Source organism: Acinonyx jubatus, chromosome A3 (assembly GCF_027475565.1).
Source record: "Acinonyx jubatus isolate Ajub_Pintada_27869175 chromosome A3, VMU_Ajub_asm_v1.0, whole genome shotgun sequence".
NCBI lineage: Eukaryota > Metazoa > Chordata > Mammalia > Carnivora > Felidae > Acinonyx > Acinonyx jubatus.
The window spans coordinates 47,265,394-47,290,342 of record NC_069388.1 but is presented as its reverse complement, the minus strand read 5'-3'; the positions used below and the strand labels follow the sequence as shown (position 1 = coordinate 47,290,342).

The window sequence follows — 24,949 nt, the reverse complement described above, 5'->3', positions numbered from 1 at the left end:
AACAACCTGGGGCATTATTTTTTTGTGTGTTTGGTTGTATTTCCATGGAATAATTCCTGTTCCTCTTTCTTTAAACTAGGTGAAGGAATTTGACTCAATATCTCGCTTGGATCAGTGGCTTACGACCATGTTGCTTCGTATCAAAAAGTCCATCCAAGGGGATGGAGAAGGAGACGGGGACCTAAAGTGAACATTATGTCTTTGTGGCATGCAGCTGACTCCTCTTTAGTTTCATGTTAGGGCCACATGATCTTTATGGGATGCCCATTTAATGGCTTAATTCTTTGCATATGAGCCAAACCATGTGTGTGTGTATGTGTAAGCTCCCTGTGTTTGTCTTTGTGAAGCAGACAGCTGGGAAGGTCCTGTGCATTTCGTAGGTGTGATAGGCTATTCCATGCTCACTGGAGCCCCCACGGTTTTTTGAGAACCACTTCACAATCTTATTCCTATCATTTTGATATTTGCAGAGCCCATGTTTAACTTTGCCACGTATTTTTATGTCATTTTCTTGGACTGGAGTACCAAACCTAATCATGGTAATAGATGCTTTGCCTGTTTTCTATAAATTCATACCTGGATGTATTCTCTAAATGTACATGTTTAGTTCAGGATGGCTGTTAGGGATGAGTTTTATGACTTCACTTATTAGAAATTGTTTATTTGTTGTTGTGATTCTTATGATGGTGCTAGTGACCAGTGTGTTTGCTTTTTATATTGTTGTATTTGCTGATGTGCATGCGGAAATTCAGAACATCCAGGGTCTGTCAGCAGCGCTGACTTACGTTGTGAGAAAAGGGAGCTTCCTGGCAGGGCTTGCTTACGTGTATGGGTGGATGTCAGGGTGAGTTTGACCAATTTGTACTCACTCACACATGTAAGATCTATAAGAAACAATTTTTCCTTTTCCTGGAATTTGTTTCCACTTTTTGTTGGGGTGGAATCCTTTCTTTATATTCACATAAATGTGATTCAATTGGCATGTCCCTTTTATTTTCATGTTCAGATACTTGCCCACGTTGAGACGGTGCCTGTTGTGCCCCCGCCATGTGATTCCTCATCGGAGCTGGGGTTTATCTAGGTCAGAGCTTGAGAGAACAGTCATTGTTTTACCCATTTGTTGAATGTGTTGGGTTAGGTGGGGTAAGTACAGGTACAGGGGTTTACTGTGTGTCCAGTTAGGGAAGAAGGCCAACCAGCTTCTGAGGAGGATCGATTTGCCTCTCGGTTGATGGAGTTGTTTGAGCTTGTATATTTTAATTTAGTTGTATCATTTTGGTTTACATAATATGTGCTCTAATGACTTATAAGCTTACATTCTGTGGCTTTAGACATGCTCTCATTTCCTGAATCTTCTCTGTGCGTATTCTTATGCTTAAATGACTTAAGTTTGATATGCATTTGTTCCTAGACTAGTTTAGGGGTCTTTCTAAATTATGCTGCTGTCATTAAATACAGATAATGAAATTCCCCATGTTAGGTCAGATAGTAACTGGAATTTGAAGGGTGTTTTCATTTTTAGATGTCCCTCAGCTGGGATTGGTAGGTTTTGGCTGGGCAGAAGTAGAGGGTGTGGCCAGTCCAGGGGCTGAGAGAGAAGGAAGGCATGGGGGTGGTAAGCAGGTTGGGCTGGGATGAAGGAGAACATAGCAAGAAAGGAAGTTGGAAAGGGCCAGCTGAGTCCTGGTGGTGGAGGCTGTCCTTCAGGTGGCTGAGGATTTCCTGGCTGCAGTTGTGGGGTCACCTGTGCAAGGTAGCCTGGTGGGGAGGAAGGTCAGTGATGGCTAGAGAGGAAGGTCAGAAGCCATGGTACACTCTTGCCTTTGGCCCTGAAATCTGATGAGTGTTCCTTCCTTCCTCCAAAGGTCTGGAATTCTTAGAAGAAAGAGGGCTATCACTTACGGTACAATTGAGAACATGACCCATTTGCTACTTTCTTCACTTCCTATTGGAATCTCTTATGAAGAAATGATTTGCACAGAGTGGTTTCCTATGCTCAGTCTGTTCCACAGCCAGCTGAATGCACTTGTGTGAAAGTGAGGCATGGTGAGTGCTTTCCTAGCCTGTGTCCTCAGGCTGTGAGTCTGTCCCACCTGGAGAGCATTTAAATCCTACCTGCCAGGTGCTTGTTTAATCACTAGTGTGAAGGTTTGTTTCACTTGTTGAAAGGACCTTCTGGCCTGACCACTTGAAGTAAGAACAAGATGATTTCTCTTAAGGCAATTCCTTTCTCTGCGCTCATGCCCCCTACAAGCCCTGTCTGAGGAAGTGGTGTGGTTTGTGAAAACAGTTGGAGAGTTGCTTATTTTTATTGAAGTAAACGGGGATCAGTGGCTGAGTTAATTTTCTGTGTTTAATATTTACATGAAAAGAGTTAAAATAATTGTAATGGCTAGAACAGAACTGCCAGAAAATAAAAGGAAAATGAGAACAGTCCTGTTAACATTATCCAAACTTCCTTCTTTTGAAATGTCCCATCAACGTCGGGTAGTACCATGACTGAGGCCCGAGTTAGTTTTCAGGGGTTACAGAATATTCTTTATGAACAAAATATAATGAGTATTTATGTTCCAGCTCTTGTATTTTAGCAGATCAGGGGTTAGTTCATAGTCCGAGTCAGTCACAATTTCTCACAGGAAAGCTTTGCTTTTTGTGGCAACATTTTTATATAGCTTATGTGAGTTCCTCCTTTTTTTATTTAATGATTTGAAAACAGTATTTTTGCACAGTTGTGACCGTGCGTGATGACATCCCTGTAACCAAAGTGTGTGCATTTATTGTATCCTCTGATACTGTGCATTTAAAATGTCCAAATGCAAACCTTTGTGGCTTCCGTCAGAGGACCCGGCAGCACGGCATGCCACCCGCGACCCGCCTGCCCACAGTGCGAGCTGTGGACCAGAGCAGGCTCCCGCCACCACGTGCTGAGCCGGCCATCGCGGGGTCTCCTCCCTTGAGCGCTCGGGTGGAGGATTATATTATGAAAACTAACCGTGTGACCATCACTCCACCTTAGCAGAAAGAGTGTGTATGTTTTACATCACCCTGTACAGAAAATAAAGTGGAAATTATGAATACTTTGATGGATCTTTTCTAGATAAATTTAAATCAAACTTCATTTCCTTGAAGTTGTTCCCATTAAGGTTAAGGTAATGGGCATTAATATTCTCTAAGCTCTTTGAATTTCCATCCAAACACGAGTTGGGCTCTGCCCAACCTCCCTCATTTGGTGGAGGTCTGCTGCCCTGGGGCATCTCTGCCAGCCGAGGCTTCGGCAGCAGCCCTGGTTTCAGCCTGTAGATGCAGTCCCTGGATTTGCATGGTACCATCCCTCTGGCTGCCAGGGGAAGGACTCCTGCCGGCATCCCTTTAGGCCACAGTCACTTGCCAAGTGCAGGGAGAGCAGGTTCCTAGAAGACTGTTGTTGGGGGAGGTGAGGAACTCTGAAGCCCCTCACCTCTGTGCAGTGTGGGTGTTCATGTCACTCTGCAAATGTCTATACAGGGACAACACATGCTCCTGGGGAGGAGCAAGCCCATGGGCCACTCGGGCCTCAAGTTCTGGGGAGTAAGAGGATGCCCTTGGGGACGAGGCCTCTTGCAGACTGGCTCCTCCCCTCCGAGAAGAGTGGTCAGGTCCATAAGAATATTCACAACAATTTAAAGAGAATTCAAAGCAAATTTTTAAAAATGAATGGCAGAATAGGCTGTCCAGCCTAGGCATTCTTAGTTGTTGATCATTCTGGTTTAGTTCTCATTCAGGTGTCTCTCCCCAGGACCCTTTCCTAACGGGAGCTGCTGTGGTAAGGGTCCCTGTATAGACTGGCAGAGGTTATGTGGTGGTTTCTGGGGTTCTGCTAGGATGATCTGCCAGGTGGCCCTTGGAGCCGTTTGTAGCCTGTTCTGTATGCCCACCTTGGTACAGGTGTACAAATGGCCCTTTGTGTGAGTGCCCAGGACTTGTATTCCCCATCAAAATAATACTGTTAACTTCCAAGTAACATGAACACCATCAAGTTCGGGAACAAGCACTCATTTGGTCTCAGAAAATGTCCGTGGTGTGGAAAGGTTTAAGATTTTAATGGGTTAGAACTAAATTATAACTTACACTCAAATCTGTTGGATTATCACCTATAGCAAAACCACGTTTCTGTTAAAGTCAACTTTAGTGTAAAGGTCTTCCCCACCCACCACCACCACCACATGGCTTTCTTTTTCAAATTCTGTACAGCAGATTTTGGTAAAAGCAAAGGCAACAGAGTGCTTGAGAGTTTGCACTGAGAGTATTTCCCACAAATGTTGGGAAGGCAATAAATCATCCCCTTGGTCACCTTTCATGATGCTCTGGGACAAGCAGCACCAGCACCCAAGACACTTTCCTAATCATGCATTTGGGACTGACATACTCAGAGGGTAGCCTTGCTTTTTCCCAGCAAGACTGTACTTGGGTTAAGAAATTGCAACACCCCACAAATCCCGCTGTGCTGGATCTTCTACAAGGTTTTTTCATTCTTCTGCTCTCCCAGGCAGCCTTACCGTCCTGGGAAGACAGAAACGGGTCTAGTTGGAGACGCATCTGTGATGGGAACTGTAACATCACACTGAAGAGGCCTCTGTGCAGACGCCAGAGCCCTGGCTGCTGGAGCTACCACCCCTGCATGCCGAGGCCAGCATCCCTCACAGCCAGGTGTTCACGTGGAGAGTGCATATGCAGTGCAGATAGTTACGGAGACAAATCCTAGGACTACAGGCCCCGATTTTGAATTTCATTACCCATGAAATGAAGAAAATATTTGTTTCAATTAAGTATCTTATTTCTACAGAGCCTAAATTCTAACAGCAGAAATAAACTTCAGATTTGCAAAACTTTTTACAAAGCAAACATTTATTAACACAGTAAATGACTTTTTGTAGAATTTCTAAAGAAACAAATTCAAGACAAAATTTCTTCCAGTAGGTAACAAAATAATCTATTATTTAAATTCCTTCTCATTAAGATGACTTTATCCCATGAAACAGTACATCAGCTGGGCAGGCTCATTCTCTTACCGAGAACAAAATTGGTTGTGTGACATCACTTTTATTCTATAAACACAACCACGATATGTTATCATTGAAAATTCAGTACTGTGATTTTCAAGAGCAAGTGTGAAACATTTTATCAGCACCTAAAACATCTCAGAGTGGCTTTCGTGTTTAACATGTCACAAGTTAGAACAAAGTAAGCATTTAGGGAGAATGTCTTCCTGCATTAGTCTCTGGCATAGTGCAGGTGTGACTTCATTCTGGAACTCAGGATAAACTGCCTTTCTCTTAGAAAGTGTGTATGTTTTCACAGCAAGTTTAATAAATTAAAATGTAGGAAAAATAGCAACTAATAAAAGAATTCTTCAGGGTTCTCTTTTTAAATTAGCATGTTTAGGGTTACACATGAATCAAAGCACTTAGCGTGTGGCAACATACCCAAGCCACTGGAACCAAGGTCAGGCTTAGCAAATACAGCAGAGTTATCTTCATTGCAAATTCATTTTGAGCACAAGGCCAGCACGAGTCAGCCTCAGAAGCACATAAGACAAAGTTACTGGTTCTTCACAATCCACTCTTAAGGCATAATCAAAGACAAGTTCCAAACCTTTGGTCCCTTCTGCTACATGCTCACGTGCTCCCAAGGAAACTCTGGGAATTACTTGTCTGTGTCAAGCTCTTGATACATGAATGAGAAATTCTGGGTTTCTGAACATCACGGAGTCAGTCAAGAATACCTAGCCAAAAATACTAACACTCTGTGTTCTAAGATGTGCCAGACCACCTCATTGCTACTTGTGAATAAAAGGACTACATGATGTTTCAAGTGTTCTAACTCCTCTTGCTTAATCTTTTACGCCTCTGTAAAACAACTATACCATTTGCTGCTAGAATCTTTGGTAGGACAGCTTTTACCTAATCAGATTTTAGGAATGAAACCCACCAGCCACATTTCATTTTAGCAGTTATTCCAGGACCGATTTCCTAGCTGCATATGTGCTGTAAGTAGAGAGTATACTAAGCCATTCTGCAAGCGTTCAATTTGTCATTTCTTCTTCAGTGCCTACAAACAAGAGGTGGAAGGGAATGGATGCAACTGTCCATTTCTTCAGTCCCATTCAAGGGTCCCCAGAGCAAATCAGACTTGCTTCAGTTTAATAGGAAAGAGTTGAAAACATGGTCCCAGTTTTATTTCAGCTAATAGCCTAAAGGTATCAGAGTAATAAACCCATACTGAAGTGTAAGGCAGGCTGAGAGACCAGGGAGACCACGAACACTAACTTTAAGAGCTGGGCCAGGGCTCTGGATCTATAGTTATGTAGTTGTCCAAACTTCATACACATCAAGACAAGCAATAGAACGGTTATGCATACAACCTGCACCAGGATTAAGTGAGGTCATGTTAACTGCCTTGTTTCTTGATCAAGTGTAGCTGAGGTCATGCAGACTGGGATTTTTAAGGGAAAGCTCTAAAAATGCTTTGATAAAGACGTGCAAGTTAGCAGAGATTCAGGAAAATGTGCAGAAGCTATTCTTGCCCATTTTGCCCACACAGTTCTTGGTCTTGGCCCCCGATGCTAACTTGTGTACAGTGATCACTCACACAGAGACGCAGCGTAGGATCTGCTTGGCAGGTGACTCCAAGCTTTCATTCCATGTTGGTCAGAGAGTGAAGCTGTGTGGGCATCGGGTCTGTCTGTGGAGTCAGCTCACTAAGCTCACTGATGGTGGTGGCCAGCAGAGCGTCCTGAGACACCACAGAATCATCTGACTTGCAAGCCGTGTCTGCAGAACTGTTCTCGTGCACGGCAGGTACACTAGCTTGGACTGTGGCTAGGTTGTGAAAATGGCCATTTTCTGCAAAAGACAGCAACTTATCTGAAAGTTTGGATGGTGTGTATTCTTCGTCCGGCTGTTCAGTCTTGTGTGTGTCATCATTCTTGGGTGAGCCATCTACAATAACAAGGAAAGACTTCCATGGAGTATTCTTATCATGTATCTACGAATCAAACACAAAACAAAAATCACAACATGTCTCTGAACAAGTACATCTTTTACATTTTTTTTAATGTTTATTTATTTTTGAGAGAGGCACAGAATCTGAAGCAGCTTCCAGGCATTCAGCCTAGAACCTGACGAGGGTTCAAACCACGAACTGTGAGATCATGACTTGAGTGGAAGTCAGACACTTAACTGACTGAGCCACCCAGGCGCCCCAAGAACAAGTACATCTTTTAAAACAATGGTCTCTTTTCAACTTAATTTTGCTTCTACCACAACAAAATACCCTTTCACTAATGGCCAAACATCTTTCTACCACCACTGTTACTGTTAGGAAGTACTTATCATAGATTGTGCCTTTAGAGTCCTGAAACTCAGTTCTTCATTCACACTGGGAATGTACACCCTGAAGAGAAAACCTGAAAAGGAGAGACCTGTCGTCTTCTATAACCACCTTATGGAACGATGGCCAGCATTTCTGACTGTCTAGAGTTAAGGGTACATGGGGCCCAGAGATTTGTCATTCCGAAGCTACAGTACTGCTTACCGAGGTGTGCCGCCGCAGAGTGGACTTGTCAGTAAACGTCCGCCCGCACGCGTTACACATGAACGGCTTCTCCCCTGTGTGGATGCGATGGTGACGCTGGAGAGCGTTGAGCTGGGTAAACTGCTTACCACACTGGTCACAGCAGTAAGGACGTTCCCCTGAGACAGAAGAGAAGAAAACCACTGGTTCATCTCTCCAGCCTACTGTACTGAATTCTGATACACTCTGGAATCATGCCCACTAGAAAGTATCAGCAGAGGGGTGCCTGGGTGGTTCAGTCAGTTAAGCGTCCAGCTGATATTGGCTTAGGTCATGATCTCACAGTTCCTGGGATCAAGCCCTGCATTGGGGTCTGCGCTGGCAGCATGGAGCCTGCATGGGATTCTTTCTCTCTCTCTGCCCCTCCCCTGCTCGCCCTATCTCAAAATAAATAAACTTTAAAAAAAAGAAAAAGAAAAAAAGAAAGCATCAGGAGGAAGGCTACGCTGGGAACGACCGGAGAGTCGACTGATAAGTACAAATCTATCCCTCGAATAACAGGAGTTTATGGCCTACACCCAAAGAGAGCCAAAGCCAAAAGCTGGTATTACACCTACAGAAATTCACCTGTTTTCCACAGTAACGGAATATAAAATTCCAAGTCCCACTGAAACTGAATTTGTGCGTGTGTGTATACACTAACATGTAGATCATTACCCCAAGTTCAAATGTCTACATATCCACATCCACATTCAAACATTCATACCTTTTCAGTTTGTCAGAGGCAGAAACTAGAAACTCAGAAATTTAAAAATGCTATCACAACACACAAAATAATGCTCAACTCCAAATAATTTTCTAGTGAATCTAAAACCTTTGGGATATTATTCTTGCCACACTGAACTCCCTTCCCTGGCTACATTCCAGCCATACCTGTATGGACTTTAATATGCTGGTAGAGTGAATTCCGTTGGGCAAAAGTCCTGAAACAAACTTCACATTTAAAGGGTTTGGATCCAGTATGGATTCTATTGTGATGTTTTAAATACTCCTTAGAAGCAAAACTCTTGCCACATGTTTCACACATAAAAGGTCTTTCACCTACATGAAAAGATGAAACAGAAAGTTAGAAATGATACAGGCACCAGAACACTCTAAGAGTTGGCCCACACTCTAGATCACCTATGAACTCGAAAGTGCCGTGCTGGGCAGCACGTTACATCTTCTAGTTAAAACTGTCATAAAACACCTATTTGTGTAAGATGTCTGCTATCTGCTGAAAGTTCACGTAAAATACACTTGGAAATCCCAAGAAGGATTCCGCTAGCCTAGAATTAGATCATTCAGTCAGCCCACATTTTGGAAATTCAGTCATTCCAAACAAATTTTACAACTTGTTTGGGGGAACTGTTGGATTTTGCAAAGCAGCACTCCTCTGGCACTTTATCAGGACAAAAGTCCCCCTTGGGAGGATAGGAAGTTTACATGGCTACGTATGCACAGCTGCTCTCAGGCAGCAACTCCCATCAACCTGGACTAGAGTACATAACAGGAGAAAAATGTTCCCACCTCATGTTGTATAATTTGAGTCTTTTAATCCCACAAATCAAACTCATCTGATTACTAGATGTGCCCCTGATTTCACAAACAACAAAATAAAAATACTGCCTTTAACAGAACCCAAATACATTACTATTTTCATCAAATGACCAGTGCTTACTTAATGATTCAGTGTAGCCTGACCTCACCTCCACCCCCAATCTTCCATGAGGCACTGATTCTCATTTCACAGTCTCAGTAATTCACATCATTAAATGCCTTGGCTCTGCTTCACCTGCATTTGAACTTGAGGCTCATATGGCAGTGTTTAGAGATAAACATTTTAAAATGCAAGCAAGTAAGAAAGAACTGGGTTAGTATGGTAACAGCAGCATACAATAGTTAGATTCTGTATTGTATACAGCAAGGTTCTGAACCTCAGGATTACTGTGCTGAATTTGAATAAAGCCAACTTACATTTTCTGCATCACATAATAAAATCACATCACAAAAATTTTAGAAGATAGAAATGAGATAATCCCACTACCTAATACATCATAGAAATTTGTTTTCATCTAGTCTCTTATGTGCAGGTTTTCAATGTAGTTGGGATTAGCTGTATGCATAATTGTGCGTTTTCCAGTCCACATCCGGGCACAGGTGTTTTTCGTAACGTTCAGAGCCCTGAGAGCCGCCCCATCAGGAGCCGGCAGGAGATGGATTTACCAGTTTACTGGACCACTTCCTTGTGGATGGACAATCAGGTTGTTTCCAATGCTCTGTTATTACAAAGAGCAAGTAGGTGGATGACAGCATATAGTTTTTTCCCATATTTTGAACAATTTCTTCAGGACAGATTCCTAGAAATGGAATTTTGGGCTAAAACACTAGGAACTGTTTCATACCTCATCATATGTAAGACTCCCTTGCCACCTTCCACTTCCCAGTGTGCACAGGCCGCTACCTCAAGCACGCCAGCACCAGGGGCAGAGGCATATTTTATTTACTCGTTTTTGCTCACTTATGAGATGGAAAAGCTATTATCATGGCCTTAGCCTGCACCACTTTGGGAGATGCCAACTTCTAAATTAAATGGCAGTTTCTTCTACAGCTACAAAGACATTCAATCACAACAGCATTGAGTATTTACCTGTGTGACACCTTTTATGATAAATCAGCATGTGGTTCTGAGTGAATCTTGCACCACATTCATCACAGACAAAAGGTTTTTCCCCTGTATGAATTCTGAAAGTACAACATTCAGATGATAACTTAGGATGTATCTCAAAGCCGACTTTGCAATACAATTTGCACTGTAGCCTGCAAAGGTGGTTATTCCAAGAGACCAAATGAGAATGGCCTAAGTGGAAAGACACAGGCCCGTGACCTCTGTCCCCAGATCCATTTCCAGCAGGGGCCAGCAGGCTGCCGCACTTCCCCGGGGGGAGGGGCGTGGAACAGCCCCTCACCGCCCTCTGGTTTACACTGCATAGCTGGCAGACACGCACCTCTGCACGCTTTCTTAACTACTGAATGGTGCTGGGCACATTTGTATAAAGCTTCCTCGTGAGAGTGATCAACCACAGACACCTTGGGGACCACGGCTGACAAAGCACCACATGATCAAAAATGACCGGTCCAGAAAGAACAGTTCTCAAAATGCTGAAGAAGCCTGGTTTCCGAGGACACCTCAGCATTTTAGTTTCCCAACTAGTATGTAGTAGCCATCGACCACAACTCCCTAAGCACTTCCTAAGCCAAGTTTTTAAACTTCTCACATAGAGTAAAAAGACAATGAATGCCATGTGACCACCCCAAAGACTGGCCCCGGCCTGACGGCTGGTCTGTACTACAGGAGAAACTGCTTGTCTGGACTTCAAGCATAAACAGTGAGGCCTGGAAGGACACCTACTTAAAAACTGGTGTACCCCACCTACACTTTGGAAATTATGAACAGAAAACACTGTCCTCATTCTGGAGGTTGGGCTAACCAACAGCACACTTTCCAAGCCCAGAGAACAAACACCTAAGACCAGAGGAATGTCTTAAAGCCCTAAATGGCCTTTCACTGAGGTCATTAGTGGGACCATGGGACCCAGCTGGTCACAGGCCCAAGTTCTAAATAAACAGTCAGGAAAAGAGCAATGAAGGTGATGAGCTCAACTGCCCCTCAAGCATGGTGGCACTGTAAGTTCCAGGGGCTACTCTGAGATCAGGATAGCCTGGCCTGCATGGCTGCAGAACCAGACTGGTAGACCTGGTGTTCCCAGTGGCCTCGGCCTGGGTGGGCCAGGGCTCGGTGTCCAGGCCTCTGTGCTGGCACTGGGCACAGGGTGAGGGGGACAGCCATCAGCCTGGGACCTGTAGGAAGGCTGAATGAAAAGACACCTCTACTCAGGAAGAGAATTCACAGAGGTCCGAAAGCAGCCCCCCAACTTCTAGAGGGCACAGATTAAGATACAGAATGTTCTAGATGTGGCCACACTGGTCAAACCCTGGAACCACCTCGATCTCTCGACACCTGTCTCCAGAACATCAAGAGGCTGCATCCCAGGTAAAAAGCACCCTTGCAGCGGCTTCAGCTGGTGGCCGTGGCCCTACCTCATGTGGGTCTTCAGCGCCGAGGGCTGAGAGAACTTGGCCTCGCACTCGGTGCAGCCATACGGCTTGTGGCCCGTGTGCGTCCGCTCATGCAGCCGCAGCGCCGTCTTAGAGCTCAGGCCCTTGCCGCACTGCTGGCATTGGTGTCGCTCGCCGCCACCCTCGTGCACCTGCACCACGTGCCGCTTGACGTCCTTCTTCCTCTTGAACTTCTTGCCGCATAGCTCGCATGGGAAGTGGCGCTCGCTGCTGTGCACGTGGCGCTGGTGGCTCTTGAGGTTGCAGCGGTTGGCAAAGGTCTGGCCGCACGTATCGCAGCGGTGAACCACCTCAGTGGCCACTCCGTGATGGTGCCGGATGTGCTTCAGGAAGCTCTTCTCATAAAGAAAGGCTTTCTCGCAGATAGTGCATTTGAAGTTGCTCTTCCTCTTCTCACTCTCCTCATCCTCGTCCTCGTCCTCCTCCCGACGGCCTGCATCCTCCCGGCCACCCACTTTTGGCAGCACCTGCACTGCCTCCACTGCCGTGCCACATTCTTCATGTTTTGTGACGGGCTCCATTTCTGCACCCATGGCATCCGGGTTAGGGTCCTGGGGGCTGCAGTAGTCCCCCATGTTGTCCTCGGCACTTCTCTGCTGCTCCCGGAGCCTTCTTGTGTATTTCTTTTTAGGGATTTCCACAAACACCTTTCTTCCAGCCAGCCTTCCACTGGCCCTTCTGATTTTTGGGTAGGGAGGCTTGACTGCATCTTTTTTCTTGTCTGGTTTCTCCTTGGACTTCCTGGGGGGCATATCTGGCAACACACCATTGCTGATTGTCTCTGCTGGGGGATCTGAGGAATCCCCGAGGCCGTTAGCAAGAGGACTGTCCACAGTGGGACTTGCCCTGGGGTCAGGGACAATGGTGGCTTGGGAGCCACTACTCCCTTCTGCCTCCTGTGACTCAGAGAAGTTCTGCAACTCCAGAAGTACCGACTCTAACATCTGCTTCTTCAACTGAAAACAAGTTTCCGATAAGTCCAGACATTTCAGTTTCTCGGCCATTTCCAGCATTCGCTGCACCCGATCTTCCTCTACCTGTACCTTCGCAGTGTAGACAAACTCAAGAAATGAAGCAAAGTCAACAACTTGCACTTCATTTAGGTAGACATTAGTCCTCGTACCATCCACAGTCTTCTCGTTAAGAAACATTTCTTTAAAGAACTTGCTGGTGGCTGCCAGCACAGCCTTATGAGCCATGAACTCTTCGCGGACACCCTGGTACTCCACACTGACAGTCACATCACACAGGTGACCAAGAAGGCGCAGCTGATGCATTTCATGCAGAAGGTTGAATGGTGAGGATTTGGATTCCAGCAGAACTGCACCACTTTCCATGTTTCTTCTTTCCAAAAACAGCTCTGAAAACAGAAGCAAGAATTATTCATGCATGAGCAACCACTAAAGCAAAAGGATTAAAAATTAGAATTATTTCAGTTCTCTAGAGGATAGGAGCTGATTAACAACCAAAACCCAACTTTCCTCACATAAAGATATAAATCACACCACATTTTTTAAAAAGCTTATTTATTTTTGAGAGAGAGAGCATGAGCAGGCTAGGGAAAGAGAGAAAGGGAGAGAGAGGGAATTCCAAGCAGGCTCCACACTGTCAGCGCAGAGCCCAATGCAGGGCTCAAACTCACGAACCATGAGATCATGACCTGAGCCGAAATCGAGAGTTGGACGCTTAACCGACTCAGCCACCCAGGTGACCCCAAATCATACCACTTCTTAGCGGGTTTCTAAAGTGAAGTTTTGATGTACCCTCATAAGATAATATTTAATGAAAGAAATACTACTAAGATTTCTCCCAGGGATAACCATAAATGACGAAAGTGAGGCCTAATGAAATATATTCTGGCAGGAACTTGCATACCTAGAACATTTTCTACCTTCCTTATAGACCCAGACCTCAAAACTGTAATAGAATTTACTGCAACAATAATGTCTAGCTCTTTGACTAGGAAACCAAATAATTAAAACAAAACACATGGCTGCCACTGAGAACAAATCTTAGAGAATCATGTCTGCCTTTGAAAACAACCAACTAAATAACTACTTTCCATGAGGAAAACTTCATGGAAAAGCAGTCCACAATCCATGGCCATTTCCAGCACCCCTAAACACCTCATAATTTGAATTCCTATCACTTTATGAGAATACTTTCAGGAGCTGTGCTAGTGACCAAGTAACTTAATTTCTCTAAACTACATACAGTCTGCTCTTTTGTAGAAGATTGCCAGGCCATGCGAGGCTTCAGTGAGTACAATCATGTCAAGTGCTTACAAGCGCACCTGAGACTTGTAAGGTACTTGCTACTGGCTTCCTAGGCCTGGGTGTTACTGTTATCCCCATTTCACAGAAGAGGAACAAGGTAAACCTTGAGACTGAGGTTTGAGGCTAGACCTGGTGGAACTGACTTGCACTGAAACTGCTCAGCAGGCCCCTCGCTTCAGCCATGCCAAATGCAAAGAGCTGCTTTTCCTCCCTAGGTTTTTCCACAGCTGTGGATGCTGCAGATTTCACCCCCACCCAGAGGTCTTCTCTCCTTGGCTTCCATGGCATCCCACACCATCATGGGTCACTTCTGCTTGACTGGCACTACTCTCTTCTCACACTCTCTGACTATGTGCTTTCTTCTCATAGAAAGCTTATGCTCCTGAATCTCCCTTCCTCTTCCCAGTATGTTTTAGTTCCTAAATCTCCAGCACCCATCCAAAGTACCTGTCCTCCTTCAGCCAGATCTTAGATGTCATCTCAGACTCAGCATGTCTAGAGCAGAACTTGTCTTCATCTTCCCTGGAAAACCAGCCTGACCTCTTTTCACTTCTCTATTCCCACCAGTGATACTGTTTCCAGTACCTGACACTACAATTGGCTCCCTACAAACACCAGCCCCCCACAAACATGAAAAAAGACTGCCCTCTGAGAGTTCAACTGTAACAAGAACATCCAGGAAGCCTGAGCACTCACCTGAAAACACCGATAAGCCTAGGTAAAGGGTTATGGTGTTGGGGGGAAAGGGGGGGAACAATAGGCCAAGGACTGTCATGCATTCCAGCCCCAGCCTTAGAGAAACGGCTGCAGAGGGCTTTCTCAGCATGATGCCCATACTCACCAGCAGCCCTCCACTTTCCCAAACCTCTGCCAAACGGCACCTCGGGCAGACGTGTAAACATAGAGGCGGCCTGATAGTAATTTTTGAGTCTATCAACAAAGTGATTTCTGAGCAAGATTTCCCATCCTGTCTCAGCACAGGAAGGAAAGGCAGTGATCATGGCGACAGGAATCCTCCGGCCTGGGTGACAGCTGCATCTCCCACTGTAATTGGATGGCACCCGGCCGCATCTCCGTCTGGAGCATCGCGCTCTAGCTGGCGGCTCTCCGAGGCCCCTCCGCACTGGGGAGGGTGCGGCGCTCCCGCCCAGCCGCGTCCGGGTGGGCATCGCGCTCCAACGGAGGACGCCCCCGCCTCCTCCGCCCCTCCGACCAGCACACTTCCGAGGGAGGGACACACGCCCCCGCTGCAAATGGACTCGGTGGTTGCTGGGCCGCGGGCGTCCAAGGCGCCCGCGTGACCGGGCCTGGACCTCCGACTCCCGGCCGTCCCTGGCTCCTGCGCTCCCGAGGCCCGCGGCTCCTCCCGGAGGGCACGCGCGGCCGGCCCGCTCCCCGCACGCGGACAAGTCGGGAGGCAGCAGCTGGGGCGAGGAGCCCGCAGGGCCTGCGGGCCGCACACTCACCTCCCAGCCGGCGCCGTCGCCGCTGCCGCCGCAGCCACCGCGCGTCGGCCGGACCAGGCCCCGGGGGACCGACGGCCGGCTGGGCGGGGCGCGGCACCAGCGCGGACGCTGCCGATTGGTCGCCGCAGGCCCCGCCCCACCCCAGACAGCCCCGCCCCCTCCCGCGGCTGGGGGAGGGGCTGCGCGCGCATGTCCGACTGCGGAGGCCGTTCAGGGAAAGTTACGTGATTCGACGTACGCTTAGGGCCTGAGTCTCTCAGTCCGCGCAGGATTGCGTCACCCGCCGCGAGCCAAAATCTGCGCCTGCGTAGAAGACCACGAGGGCGTCTCAGAGTGTGTTCACGGCGCGGCGGGGGCGGGGCTGGGCCAGCCCCAGAAGGTCACGTGAGCGTGGGGCGGGGGCGTGGTCACGTTCAGGTTCTTCTCGGGTCGCTAGCCCGCGGCGCCAACTACCCTTGTGCTGCGCGCAGTCCCGGGTGGGGTCAGCCACGCGGAGTAGGGGACTGTCTGCAACGCCGGCCCGGCACCGGGAAGGGACAGGCGTCCCGCGCGCGTCCTGGGACTGGCGGACGGCGGACAAAGGACTTCCACGTGCGACTGGACGGGGTTGGCGAGGGGACGGGGTTGGCGAGGGGGTGGGGTGATCGGCAGGCATTCTTTCCTCACGGCCCCTGCCCAGGGTTCGCCCTAGCTCACCAGAGCCGAGAGCACACCACACACCTTACTACAGCGTGCAGTGTAGTATCCCTGAAGTCTGCAGCCTCGCACGTGGTCATTACAGAGCTTCCCAAGACCCTGCCGCCCTTGGGTGGAAAGAATTCATGCTCCATCTTCGAACACTTAAGCCCAAAACCTTGCTGCTGCCACGCATCCTTGTGCAGTCTTAATCAAAATCTTGCTTTGGAAGACTTGTCTTAAACTAAACTTAAAGTTCTCAATCCAGACCCTGGCTTCCCTCTTCGAGTCACCGCTAAAGATTTTCGAGGTCCTGTTCCCGCTTTCTGTGGCCAGCCATGCACTGGGCGTCGTCTTACCTACAGGATGTGTTGGTGATGTGTGGGACTGTAAAGCAGACATATAAAAAATAAGATGCTTAATTCTTCCTTTTGAAAATATTTACCTCTCCTTTTTCTTTCAACATTTAGTTTAGAAAAGGGATCATTGTAAGTATTCTTTGAAATGTACCTAAGTCCTTTTGAAGACTACCTAGGCCTTGGGTCAGCTTTAAGACCTAGAACCTAGAAGAGTCTTGCTCCAGGGCCCTGGAGCCAGCTGTTTGCAGTGTAAACATCCAGAGAGAGAGCACCCAATCTCCCAGTTTCCTAGGACACTAACTTTAGTGAGCGCCTTGCTCCAAGTTGCACAACTAACTCCTATCATGAGTAGCGTGTTTTTTCCTCTGGATAAACTAAATAGCCAACCTAGATGGTCATCCCAGTCACCAGGTAGAGAGGGTGAACTACATGTGATCAGTAGTGCTGTCTAGTCCTTTTACTGGGGGACTAGTTATTACTGTTTATGTTGAGAATATATATGAAACAGATCACACCAGAAAATATATATGTAACAGCTAACATGAAGGGGTGAGGTTTCTGTCTGTCAATTGCCTGTGATGCACATCACATTCTTGTTTAATGCTTATTTGATAATAAAAGTGTGTACTACCTTTATGGAGAAGATTTCTGGGTTGGGAGAAGATTTTCTTTTTAATTTTAACAGGAGCCAGCTTACCACACATAGTAGAGCAGGTACTCAGTATTTGAAGAATTAGTGAGAGGTGGCTTTGCTTAAGCACACTATATTTGCACTCCATGCTTCCAGGAAACTGGAATGAACACAGTTTTCACTTGGACCGCAGAAGGTCCAGAATGATTTAAAAAAAATTTTTTTTATTAATGTTTATTTTTTTTTGAGAGAGAGACAGAGAGAGAGGGAGACACAGAATCCAAAGCAGGCTGTAAGCTCTGCACAGTCAGCACAGAGTCCGATGCGGGGCTCAAACCCATGAACCATGAGATCATGACCTGAGCCAAAGTCAGACACTTAACCAACTGAGCCACCCAGTGCCCCAGTCCAGAATGATTTTTTAATATATGATTTTGTTTTGCATTACGAAAAGGTGATTGCTTCCTCACTTAAATCTTCAGTGCTTACTGGCCATTTCTGTATCTCCTTTGGAGAAATTTGTATTCTAATCCTTTGTCTATTTTTTTAGTTATTAGTCATTTTATTATTGAGTTGTAAGAGTTCTTTTTATATTTAAATAAAAGTCCCTCGTCAGATAATACAATTTGCAGATATTTCTCCCATCTTGTGGGTTGTCTTTTCACTTTCTGGATGGTGTCTTTTGAAGCATGGGACTTTTAAATTTTGATAGACTCCAATCTATTTTTTTCTTTTGTTGCTTTTGGAACCTGTCGCCTAATCCAAGGTCATGATAATTCATACGTGTTTTCTTCTAAAAGTTTTGTAGTTTTAGCTCTTATATTTAAGTCTTTGATCCATTTTGAGTTAATTTTTGTATACAGTATGAGATAGGGGTCCTACTTAATTCTTTTTCACGTGATTATCCAGTTGTCCCAGCATTTGTTAGAAAGACTATTCCTTTCCCCCATTAAACTGCCTGGTCTCCTTGTCAAAAATCATTTGACTGTAAAGGCCACCATTTACTTCTGGACTTTGTCAGTTGATCCTCGGGACTATCCTAATGTCAGTACCAAACTATCTCCATTATTGTGTACGTTTTTCCTTTTCATGGAGAGGTTTTAAATTTTTTGCTGATCAGCCAGTCCTGGCTTTTGGGTTTCTTCTGCTGATTGTAAGCTCAGGAAACACTTCTAAATATAAAGCAGAGAGAATAGGAAGAAAGGAGGTGCAGAGATGATGCCTTGAGTGTCCAGAACAGGCTTCAGATTTGGCTCTGAGATTCCTGATGGCCAAAGAGAAAAAGACCTGTAAATCTTTGTCTACAAAGCAAATTTAGTTTGCTCAGAGGAAGTTTTATATACATTGTCGGCAATATATGTCCTAAAGAGCATTCTTAAGATGAACTGACCTCTGTGCTCTTCTCCATCATGATTTTCATCTTTTTCCTCTTCTTCAAGTTCACATTAGATGAATTTGCTGCCTCCTCTTTCACAGCCAGCAAATTACCTGTGATTGGCTCCCACTGAGGATCCAGGGTCTGATGCTGCCCCTGTGTTCCTTCAGAGACATATGTCTCTTAATTTTTTAAAATGTCTATTTATGTTTCAGAGAGAAAGAGAGAGAGAAGGGGAGGAGAGAATACTAACATCTAATATACTCATAATAGGACTTCAAGAAGAAAAAACAAAATAGAGACTGAGAGGCAATATTTGAAGAGATTGATAATTTTTAAATATGATTTATTGTCAAATTGGTTTCCATACAACACCCAGTGCTCACAACAAGTGCCCTCCTCAATGTCCATCACCCACTTTCCCCCCTCGCACACCTCCTTCAACCCTCAGTTTGTTCTCAGTATTTAAGGGTCTCTTATGGTTTGCCTCCCTCCCTCTCTGTGACTTTTTTTTTTCCTCTTCTCCTCCCCCATGGTCTTCTGTTAAGTTTCTCAGGATCCACATAAGAGTGAAAACATGTGGTATCTGTTTTTCTCTGTAGGACTTATTTCACTTAGCATAACACTCTCCAGTTCCATCCACGTTGCTACAAAAGGCCACATTTCATTCTTTCTCATTGCCAAGTAGTATTCCATTGTATATATAAACCACATCTTCTTTATCATTCATCAGTTGATGGACATTTAGGCTCTTTCCATAATTTTGCTATTGTTGAAAGTGCTGCTATAAACATTGGGGTACATGTGTTCCTATGCATCAGCACTCTGTATCCCGTGGGTAAATTCCTAGCAGTGCTATTGCTGGGTCATAGGGTAGATCTATTTTTAATTTTTTGAGGAACCTCCACACTGTTTTCCAGAGCAGCTGCACCAGTTTGCATTCCCACCAATAGTGCAAGAGGGTTCCCATTTTTCCACATCCTTGCCAGCATCTATATTGACTGATAATTTTCCAGAACTAAATACAGAAACTCTCACGTTTGGGAAGGATGGATAAAAATAAATTCATACCTAGACACAATGTAATGAAACTGCAGAACAACAGAACCAAAGAGATCTTACAAATATCCAGAGACAGACCAGACAGAACTGATTAAAATTCTCCAACAGCATAAAAGGAAGCATGTGATCTATACACAAGATTTGTGTGGAGGGCCTCCAGGTCAAGGGAAGGAGGCAGGCACCCATAAATTCAGCAGCAGAAATGCTGCTGACCAAGTGGCAGCCTTCTTTATGGAGAGAATAAAGGATGAAATGCACAGAAGAACAAAATTCCCCATTCAAGAACTGAGATTTTTCTTCCCCTCGATTTTTCAAGCCTCAGGTCTTATCCCAGGTGTGACTGTTAATTTTGTTCCAACCTTACTGGCCCAAGGGAGACCCCGACAGCTGGTGAAGCAGTATTTCTGCGTGTGTCTGTGGGGTTATTTCTGGGAAACATTGGCATTTGATTGAGTAGACTGAGAAGATCCACCCTCACCAGTGTGGGCAGCAGCATCCAATCCATTGGGGGCCCACCTGGAACAAAGAGGCAAAGAGGGGGCAAATTCTCTCTCTTCTTGAGCCAGGACATCCATCTTCTGCTCTTGGAGCTTGAAGTTTGGGACTCCGGCCATGTACACCAATGGCCTCTGACTTCAGACTGAAGGATACCACTGGCATGCCTGGTTCCCATCTTCAGCCAGTAGACTGTGGGGCTTCTTGGCCTCCAGAGCCACATGATCCAGTTCCTATCATGAATCTCCTCTTATTATCTCTCTATCCTACTTCTGTTTCTCTGAAAAGCCTGGACTAATACACCAGGACAAAGTCTACCATTCCATATCCTGTAGTCATCTTGACCTTGAGCTATCCCCCCCTGCCCGCCCCTCACTTTAACTCTGTCACTTTCTGATCCTATCTGAAAATTCTTGGCATAAGGATATACCCTCAGGACAGAAAACCTATTAAATCATGGCCTCAATTAATTCTTCTCCAAAGTCCTCAAACCAATATTGAAATATGTGTCAAATTTTCTCATATGAGTCCATTATGCTGCATTCAAATTTCCTTATACTTGAAAGAGGGTCCCTTTTTAATGAATCTTCACCACTACAATGTAAAAATTCTGATAGAGTTTTTATTAAAATTGGATTTTATATTTTACTATTATTTTCAAGGGAATGTCTGGTGCAAAGTTCAACTTCGTAGAAATAAGACATTAGATGATGATTCCCTGGCCTACTGTAATGTTCAAAACGAAAGAGTCCAGCACACAGATTCTAAAATCAAATTATAAATCTTAGCTCTCTGGTGATTAAACAAGTATTTCTGCCATTTGAATGTCCTATCTATTTTGCCAGTTCTTCACTAAGCAATTCCAACAGTCACTCCAAGTGATTAGAAGTGTAAACTCTGACAAAACACTGACAAAACCTGCCATAATTTATTGTGCACACATATTCCCCCCCAACACACACACGAGTCCCTAATGTGTGTGTTTCAGGTGGCTCCCCACAGCATCCACATTTAAGGGCCTTCTTGGTAGTGTGGGTTCCCATGTGCCTGGTACACTGCACTTGGTGACAGAAAGGACAAGCCTGGAGCTTCTCCTCCTTTCATGCCCCCAGAGAACAAGCCACTCTATCCTGTTGTCGGAGGGCACTGGGAGGGGTGCTGTTCTTCGAGCAGTAGAGCAGTTGGAGGTCATTAATCCCACCTGCAAGGATTCCGTCATTCTGGACTGCCTGTGGTTCTCCAGGCTCTGGGGTCCAAGAAGAATGTAGCCATGCCTAAATGGGCCTCCCCAGCAAGGCTGGCAGCTTCCTCACTGTCTCGGTAGTGGCCCCCACCTGCTCCGCTCCCTTCCATCTACCCAAGGCATTTCTAGTTTCCAGTCTTGCCCCACCTGGCCCTTTGCATCAGGGCACTCTAGCTGCCCACCTGCTGGCGAGGCTGTGTGCACACACATGCCACAGTTTTCTCCTGGCAGGAGACGCCACAGTCAGACACCCTAGTCTACTTTTCCCATCCCCAGCCACTCACACAGCCAGTGCTCTGGAATTTTCCTCCAAGCCTTCCGTTTGCCCTCATTTCTTCACAAATATCCAGCACTCAGGTCTCTCAGATACCTCTCTCATATGGTGCAAATTTTCTGGTACAGTCTGTGCACTGTAAACAAATTCTAGAAATGAGGCACATTCCTCTGTGTCATCAAAGCAGTCTCTCTCCTGATGTCTGAGATAGTCCTTGAAGCAGCTAAGATGCTTTGTGGACCAGAAGGGCTTCCAGGGTCCCCAAGGAGCCAGGTGCTGCATCACCACCCACTATGGGCCCAGCCTGTAGGGGCGTGCAAATATTCAGAGGCTCCAGGCAGCAACTTCATGCCTCAAGAGCTGTTTCTTCTTCTCCATTTGGTCAGGGAAGGAGGAAAAAAGGAATAAGCAGAACCGGAGCAATTGAATATAATTTTAAGGACCATCATTTAATTTTTTTTTTGCTCAGGGACAGAATTACAGCATGAAAAGGACTCGCCCTTTGTGAAAACAGTGTGACGTGGTGGAAGGGCATGGAGTCAGTGAGCCTAGAAGCTGCGTGGCCTTCCTCCTGCAAACACAACCTCCCCCAAACTGGTCCTGTTTCGGGTTAATTATAATGAAAATAAGAACAAAATGTGTTCCATGCTTACAGTGAGTGAGCCACCATGCCAAGCACGTTGCTGGCATTACTCATTTCTTCTCACAAAAGTACAAAGGAACAGAGGGTAAGGAACTTACCCAAGATCACACAGAGAGCCAACAAAGAGCCAGGATTTGAAGCCCTAGAGTGCGAGCTCTGACCAGACCATAAAGCCTCCCAGCTCAGGTAAAAATCAAAAGGGGACTGGAGAGGGTGTGATTAAATAACATCCTAAATGTCCCACATCTTTGGTTTGCATGATTCCAAAAGTGAACACTCAGAAGTGTGGTTCATGCAAGAGGTCAGGGATCTGGCCCTTCTCTGCCTGACCACATCGCTGCCATTGCATGTCTATACTCCTGGCCACCCAGGCCAGGGTTCAAGTCTGGAAATGGCCACACATCCCCTCAGCACAGGCCATTTGCACATCCTGGTCTGATCTTCCCTCTTCCCCCATTTAGTTCCCACATATCGCTTCAGCTTCAATTCAGTTGTCTCCTCTACAGGAAAGCCAACCCCAGTGCCCTGACTGTGACAGAGCCCCATCCCATAAGCTCACGGAATACCAGGTACCACTCAATAATCACACAAATGACAAGCATGATTTTATACTTATTTGGTGACTGTTGGCTTAAAAATGTTTCTCCCCCGCAACCCACTAGACTGTGAGGTTTATGAGCACAGAATGGTGAATCCTAGCAACTAGCTCACATAAGTCCTTCCTAAATAAAGGAATGAGGGTGAATAAATCAAGGAATGGCCACTCATTATCTCTTGCACAGGGTCTGCCAGGCTGCTAGGCTGTCAACTGCCTCCGGTGTAATCAGCTCCCTGGAAATTTCATAGCAGGTGTCATGCAGCTTCCTAGCCTTTCCTGTTTTCTGTAGCCTCCTCACTCTTTTGCTTGATGGTTAGTATGTCTGGTTGACAGACTTTTGACTTTCAGTGCTGTCCTGGACATGGTGATTTGGGATATGGGCATTGTCATATGCCCTGAAGAAGCCAAACTGGAGACAACTACACGATTTCAAATGACTATTTGTTGCTTCTCCTGTCTGAATTCAGGAGCCTGGAGCCTGCTTTGGATTCTCTCTCCCGACCCCTCTCTGCCCCTCCCTGGTTTGTGCGCATGTGCATTCTCTTTCTCTCAAAAATAGACATTAAAAAAAAAGGCAACCATACAACCAGAGGTAAATCTGCACATAGTTTCAAAGTATTCACAGGCCTCCACAGGCCCATCTGTTAAAGGGAGAGAATGACCAGGGCCTCAGGCTATCTCATATCAGCAGATATTAATTTGTGACTTATTTTTTAAGTGTTTAAACATTATGAAAATTATATGTCTAGGCCAAAGTTTCACTTTTCCTTAAGGTTAACCTCTGCTCACTTCCAAACGTCCTTGCATCCTCCCAGCTTGCACCAATGTTCACTCACACCAGACCTCATCTCTGCTGGACTCCGGGGTGGGGACCACTGATATATTCTGTCAGAACACACTAGCTGGTGGCAAAGCTGAGCTGATAGAGGGACATGGTTTCTGCACAAGGCTTCATACAGATCTCTGAGATGTGGTTTGTTGAAAGTTTTTGGTTTGATGTGCTTGATGGCTTTGATTGGAAACAGAGCAATGGAGGTTGTTGGTTTCAATTGGCCTAAGCTCACGTTGCACAGGATCATGAGATTCTGCCCGTGCCTGCCAGAAATGGCAAGGTATCGGCCGCATAGTCTCAGTTTTGCCAGCAACAGCGGCATGACTTCCAGGTCACTATAGTATTAAGAAAAATTGGCAACAGTCTAAACACTAAAGGTGAAGGAGCTGGAAAAAGGTCATTTGCTTTTTAAGAAGTGTTTTTAAATTGCAGGCACTGCTCCTTCAAGAATTTGTAAATCATTTCACCGTGGTTCTGGATTGAATCCTTTTTTTTTTTTTAAATTGTGATGAAATATATGTAATGTAAAATTTACCAGTCGAACCATTTTTAAGTGTATACTTGGGTGGCATTAAGTACATTAACAATATTCTACAACCATCACCACTGTGCATCTCCAGAACTTTTTCATCATTCCAAACAGAAACTCTGTATCCATTAACAATAACTTCCCATTCTGTCCTTTCGCCAGGCACTGGCGACAACCACTCTACTTTCTGTCTGTATGAATTTGTCTCCTCTAGAGACCTCATGTATGTAGAAGTATAAAAACTGTGGCCTTTGGGTCTGGCTTATTTCATTTAGCATAAGTTGATCCATGTCAAAACGTGTCAAAACCTCATTATCTTTTAAGTATGAATAATATTCCACGGTATGTATATACCACTCTTGTTTATTTATCTGTTGATAGATATTTGGGTTGTTTCCATCTTTTTGCTTTCGTGAATAATGCTGCTATAAATATTGGTGTTCAAGTATCTGAGTCCCTGCTTTCAGTTCTTTCAGGTATATATTTAGAAGCAGAATTGCTGGATCATGTGGTATTTCTATGTTTCTAATTTTTCTATATCCTCACCAATGGATTGAAGCATTTTTAAGCAAGGGATTTTTACACATATATAATCTTTTCAGCATGGTGTTCTCAATAGTTTTATCAAAGCTCTCAATACTCTCCATAGTTAAAAACAATAGTTGTCAGGATAGGGCTCAGGATTGACCCCAAATATAAATGTCTCCAGGAAAAGTCTAAATGATAACTCATGATGGGAGACGAGAAACACAGTAACAAAT

General features: G+C 45.4%; 2 protein-coding genes across 11 annotated transcripts in view; one reads left to right on the top strand and one right to left on the bottom strand.

The window, feature by feature from the left end:
* The window catches only part of NAPB (NSF attachment protein beta), a 40,801-nt gene extending 37,724 nt beyond the window's left edge, over positions 1-3,077 (top strand). For all 8 annotated transcript variants that reach the window (XM_053200316.1, XM_053200314.1, XM_053200313.1 and 5 more), the window contains one exon: positions 80-3,077. In XM_053200316.1, the coding sequence (XP_053056291.1) occupies positions 80-190 (111 nt within the window). In that variant the 3' untranslated portion in view covers positions 191-3,077. The remainder of the gene's footprint in view (positions 1-79) is intronic.
* Positions 3,078-4,866: 1,789 nt separating this feature from the next.
* On the bottom strand, positions 4,867-15,584 carry GZF1 (GDNF inducible zinc finger protein 1). 3 transcript variants are annotated; one of them, XM_027069459.2, is made up of 6 exons: positions 15,473-15,584; positions 11,692-13,090; positions 10,241-10,335; positions 8,485-8,652; positions 7,573-7,730; positions 4,867-7,023 (listed from the first exon to the last, which is right to left on the bottom strand). In XM_027069459.2, exons 2-6 carry the CDS (start codon positions 13,065-13,067, stop codon positions 6,673-6,675), a joined length of 2,148 nt encoding a protein of 715 aa, XP_026925260.1. In that variant the 5' UTR covers positions 13,068-13,090; positions 15,473-15,584; the 3' UTR covers positions 4,867-6,672. The 3 variants fall into 3 exon arrangements, with proteins under 3 accessions (XP_026925260.1, XP_053056287.1, XP_053056285.1); XM_053200312.1 differs by having other exon boundaries at positions 15,467-15,533; XM_053200310.1 differs by lacking the exon at positions 15,473-15,584 and adding an exon at positions 14,848-15,411.
* Between the last annotated feature and the right edge of the window lie 9,365 nt (positions 15,585-24,949).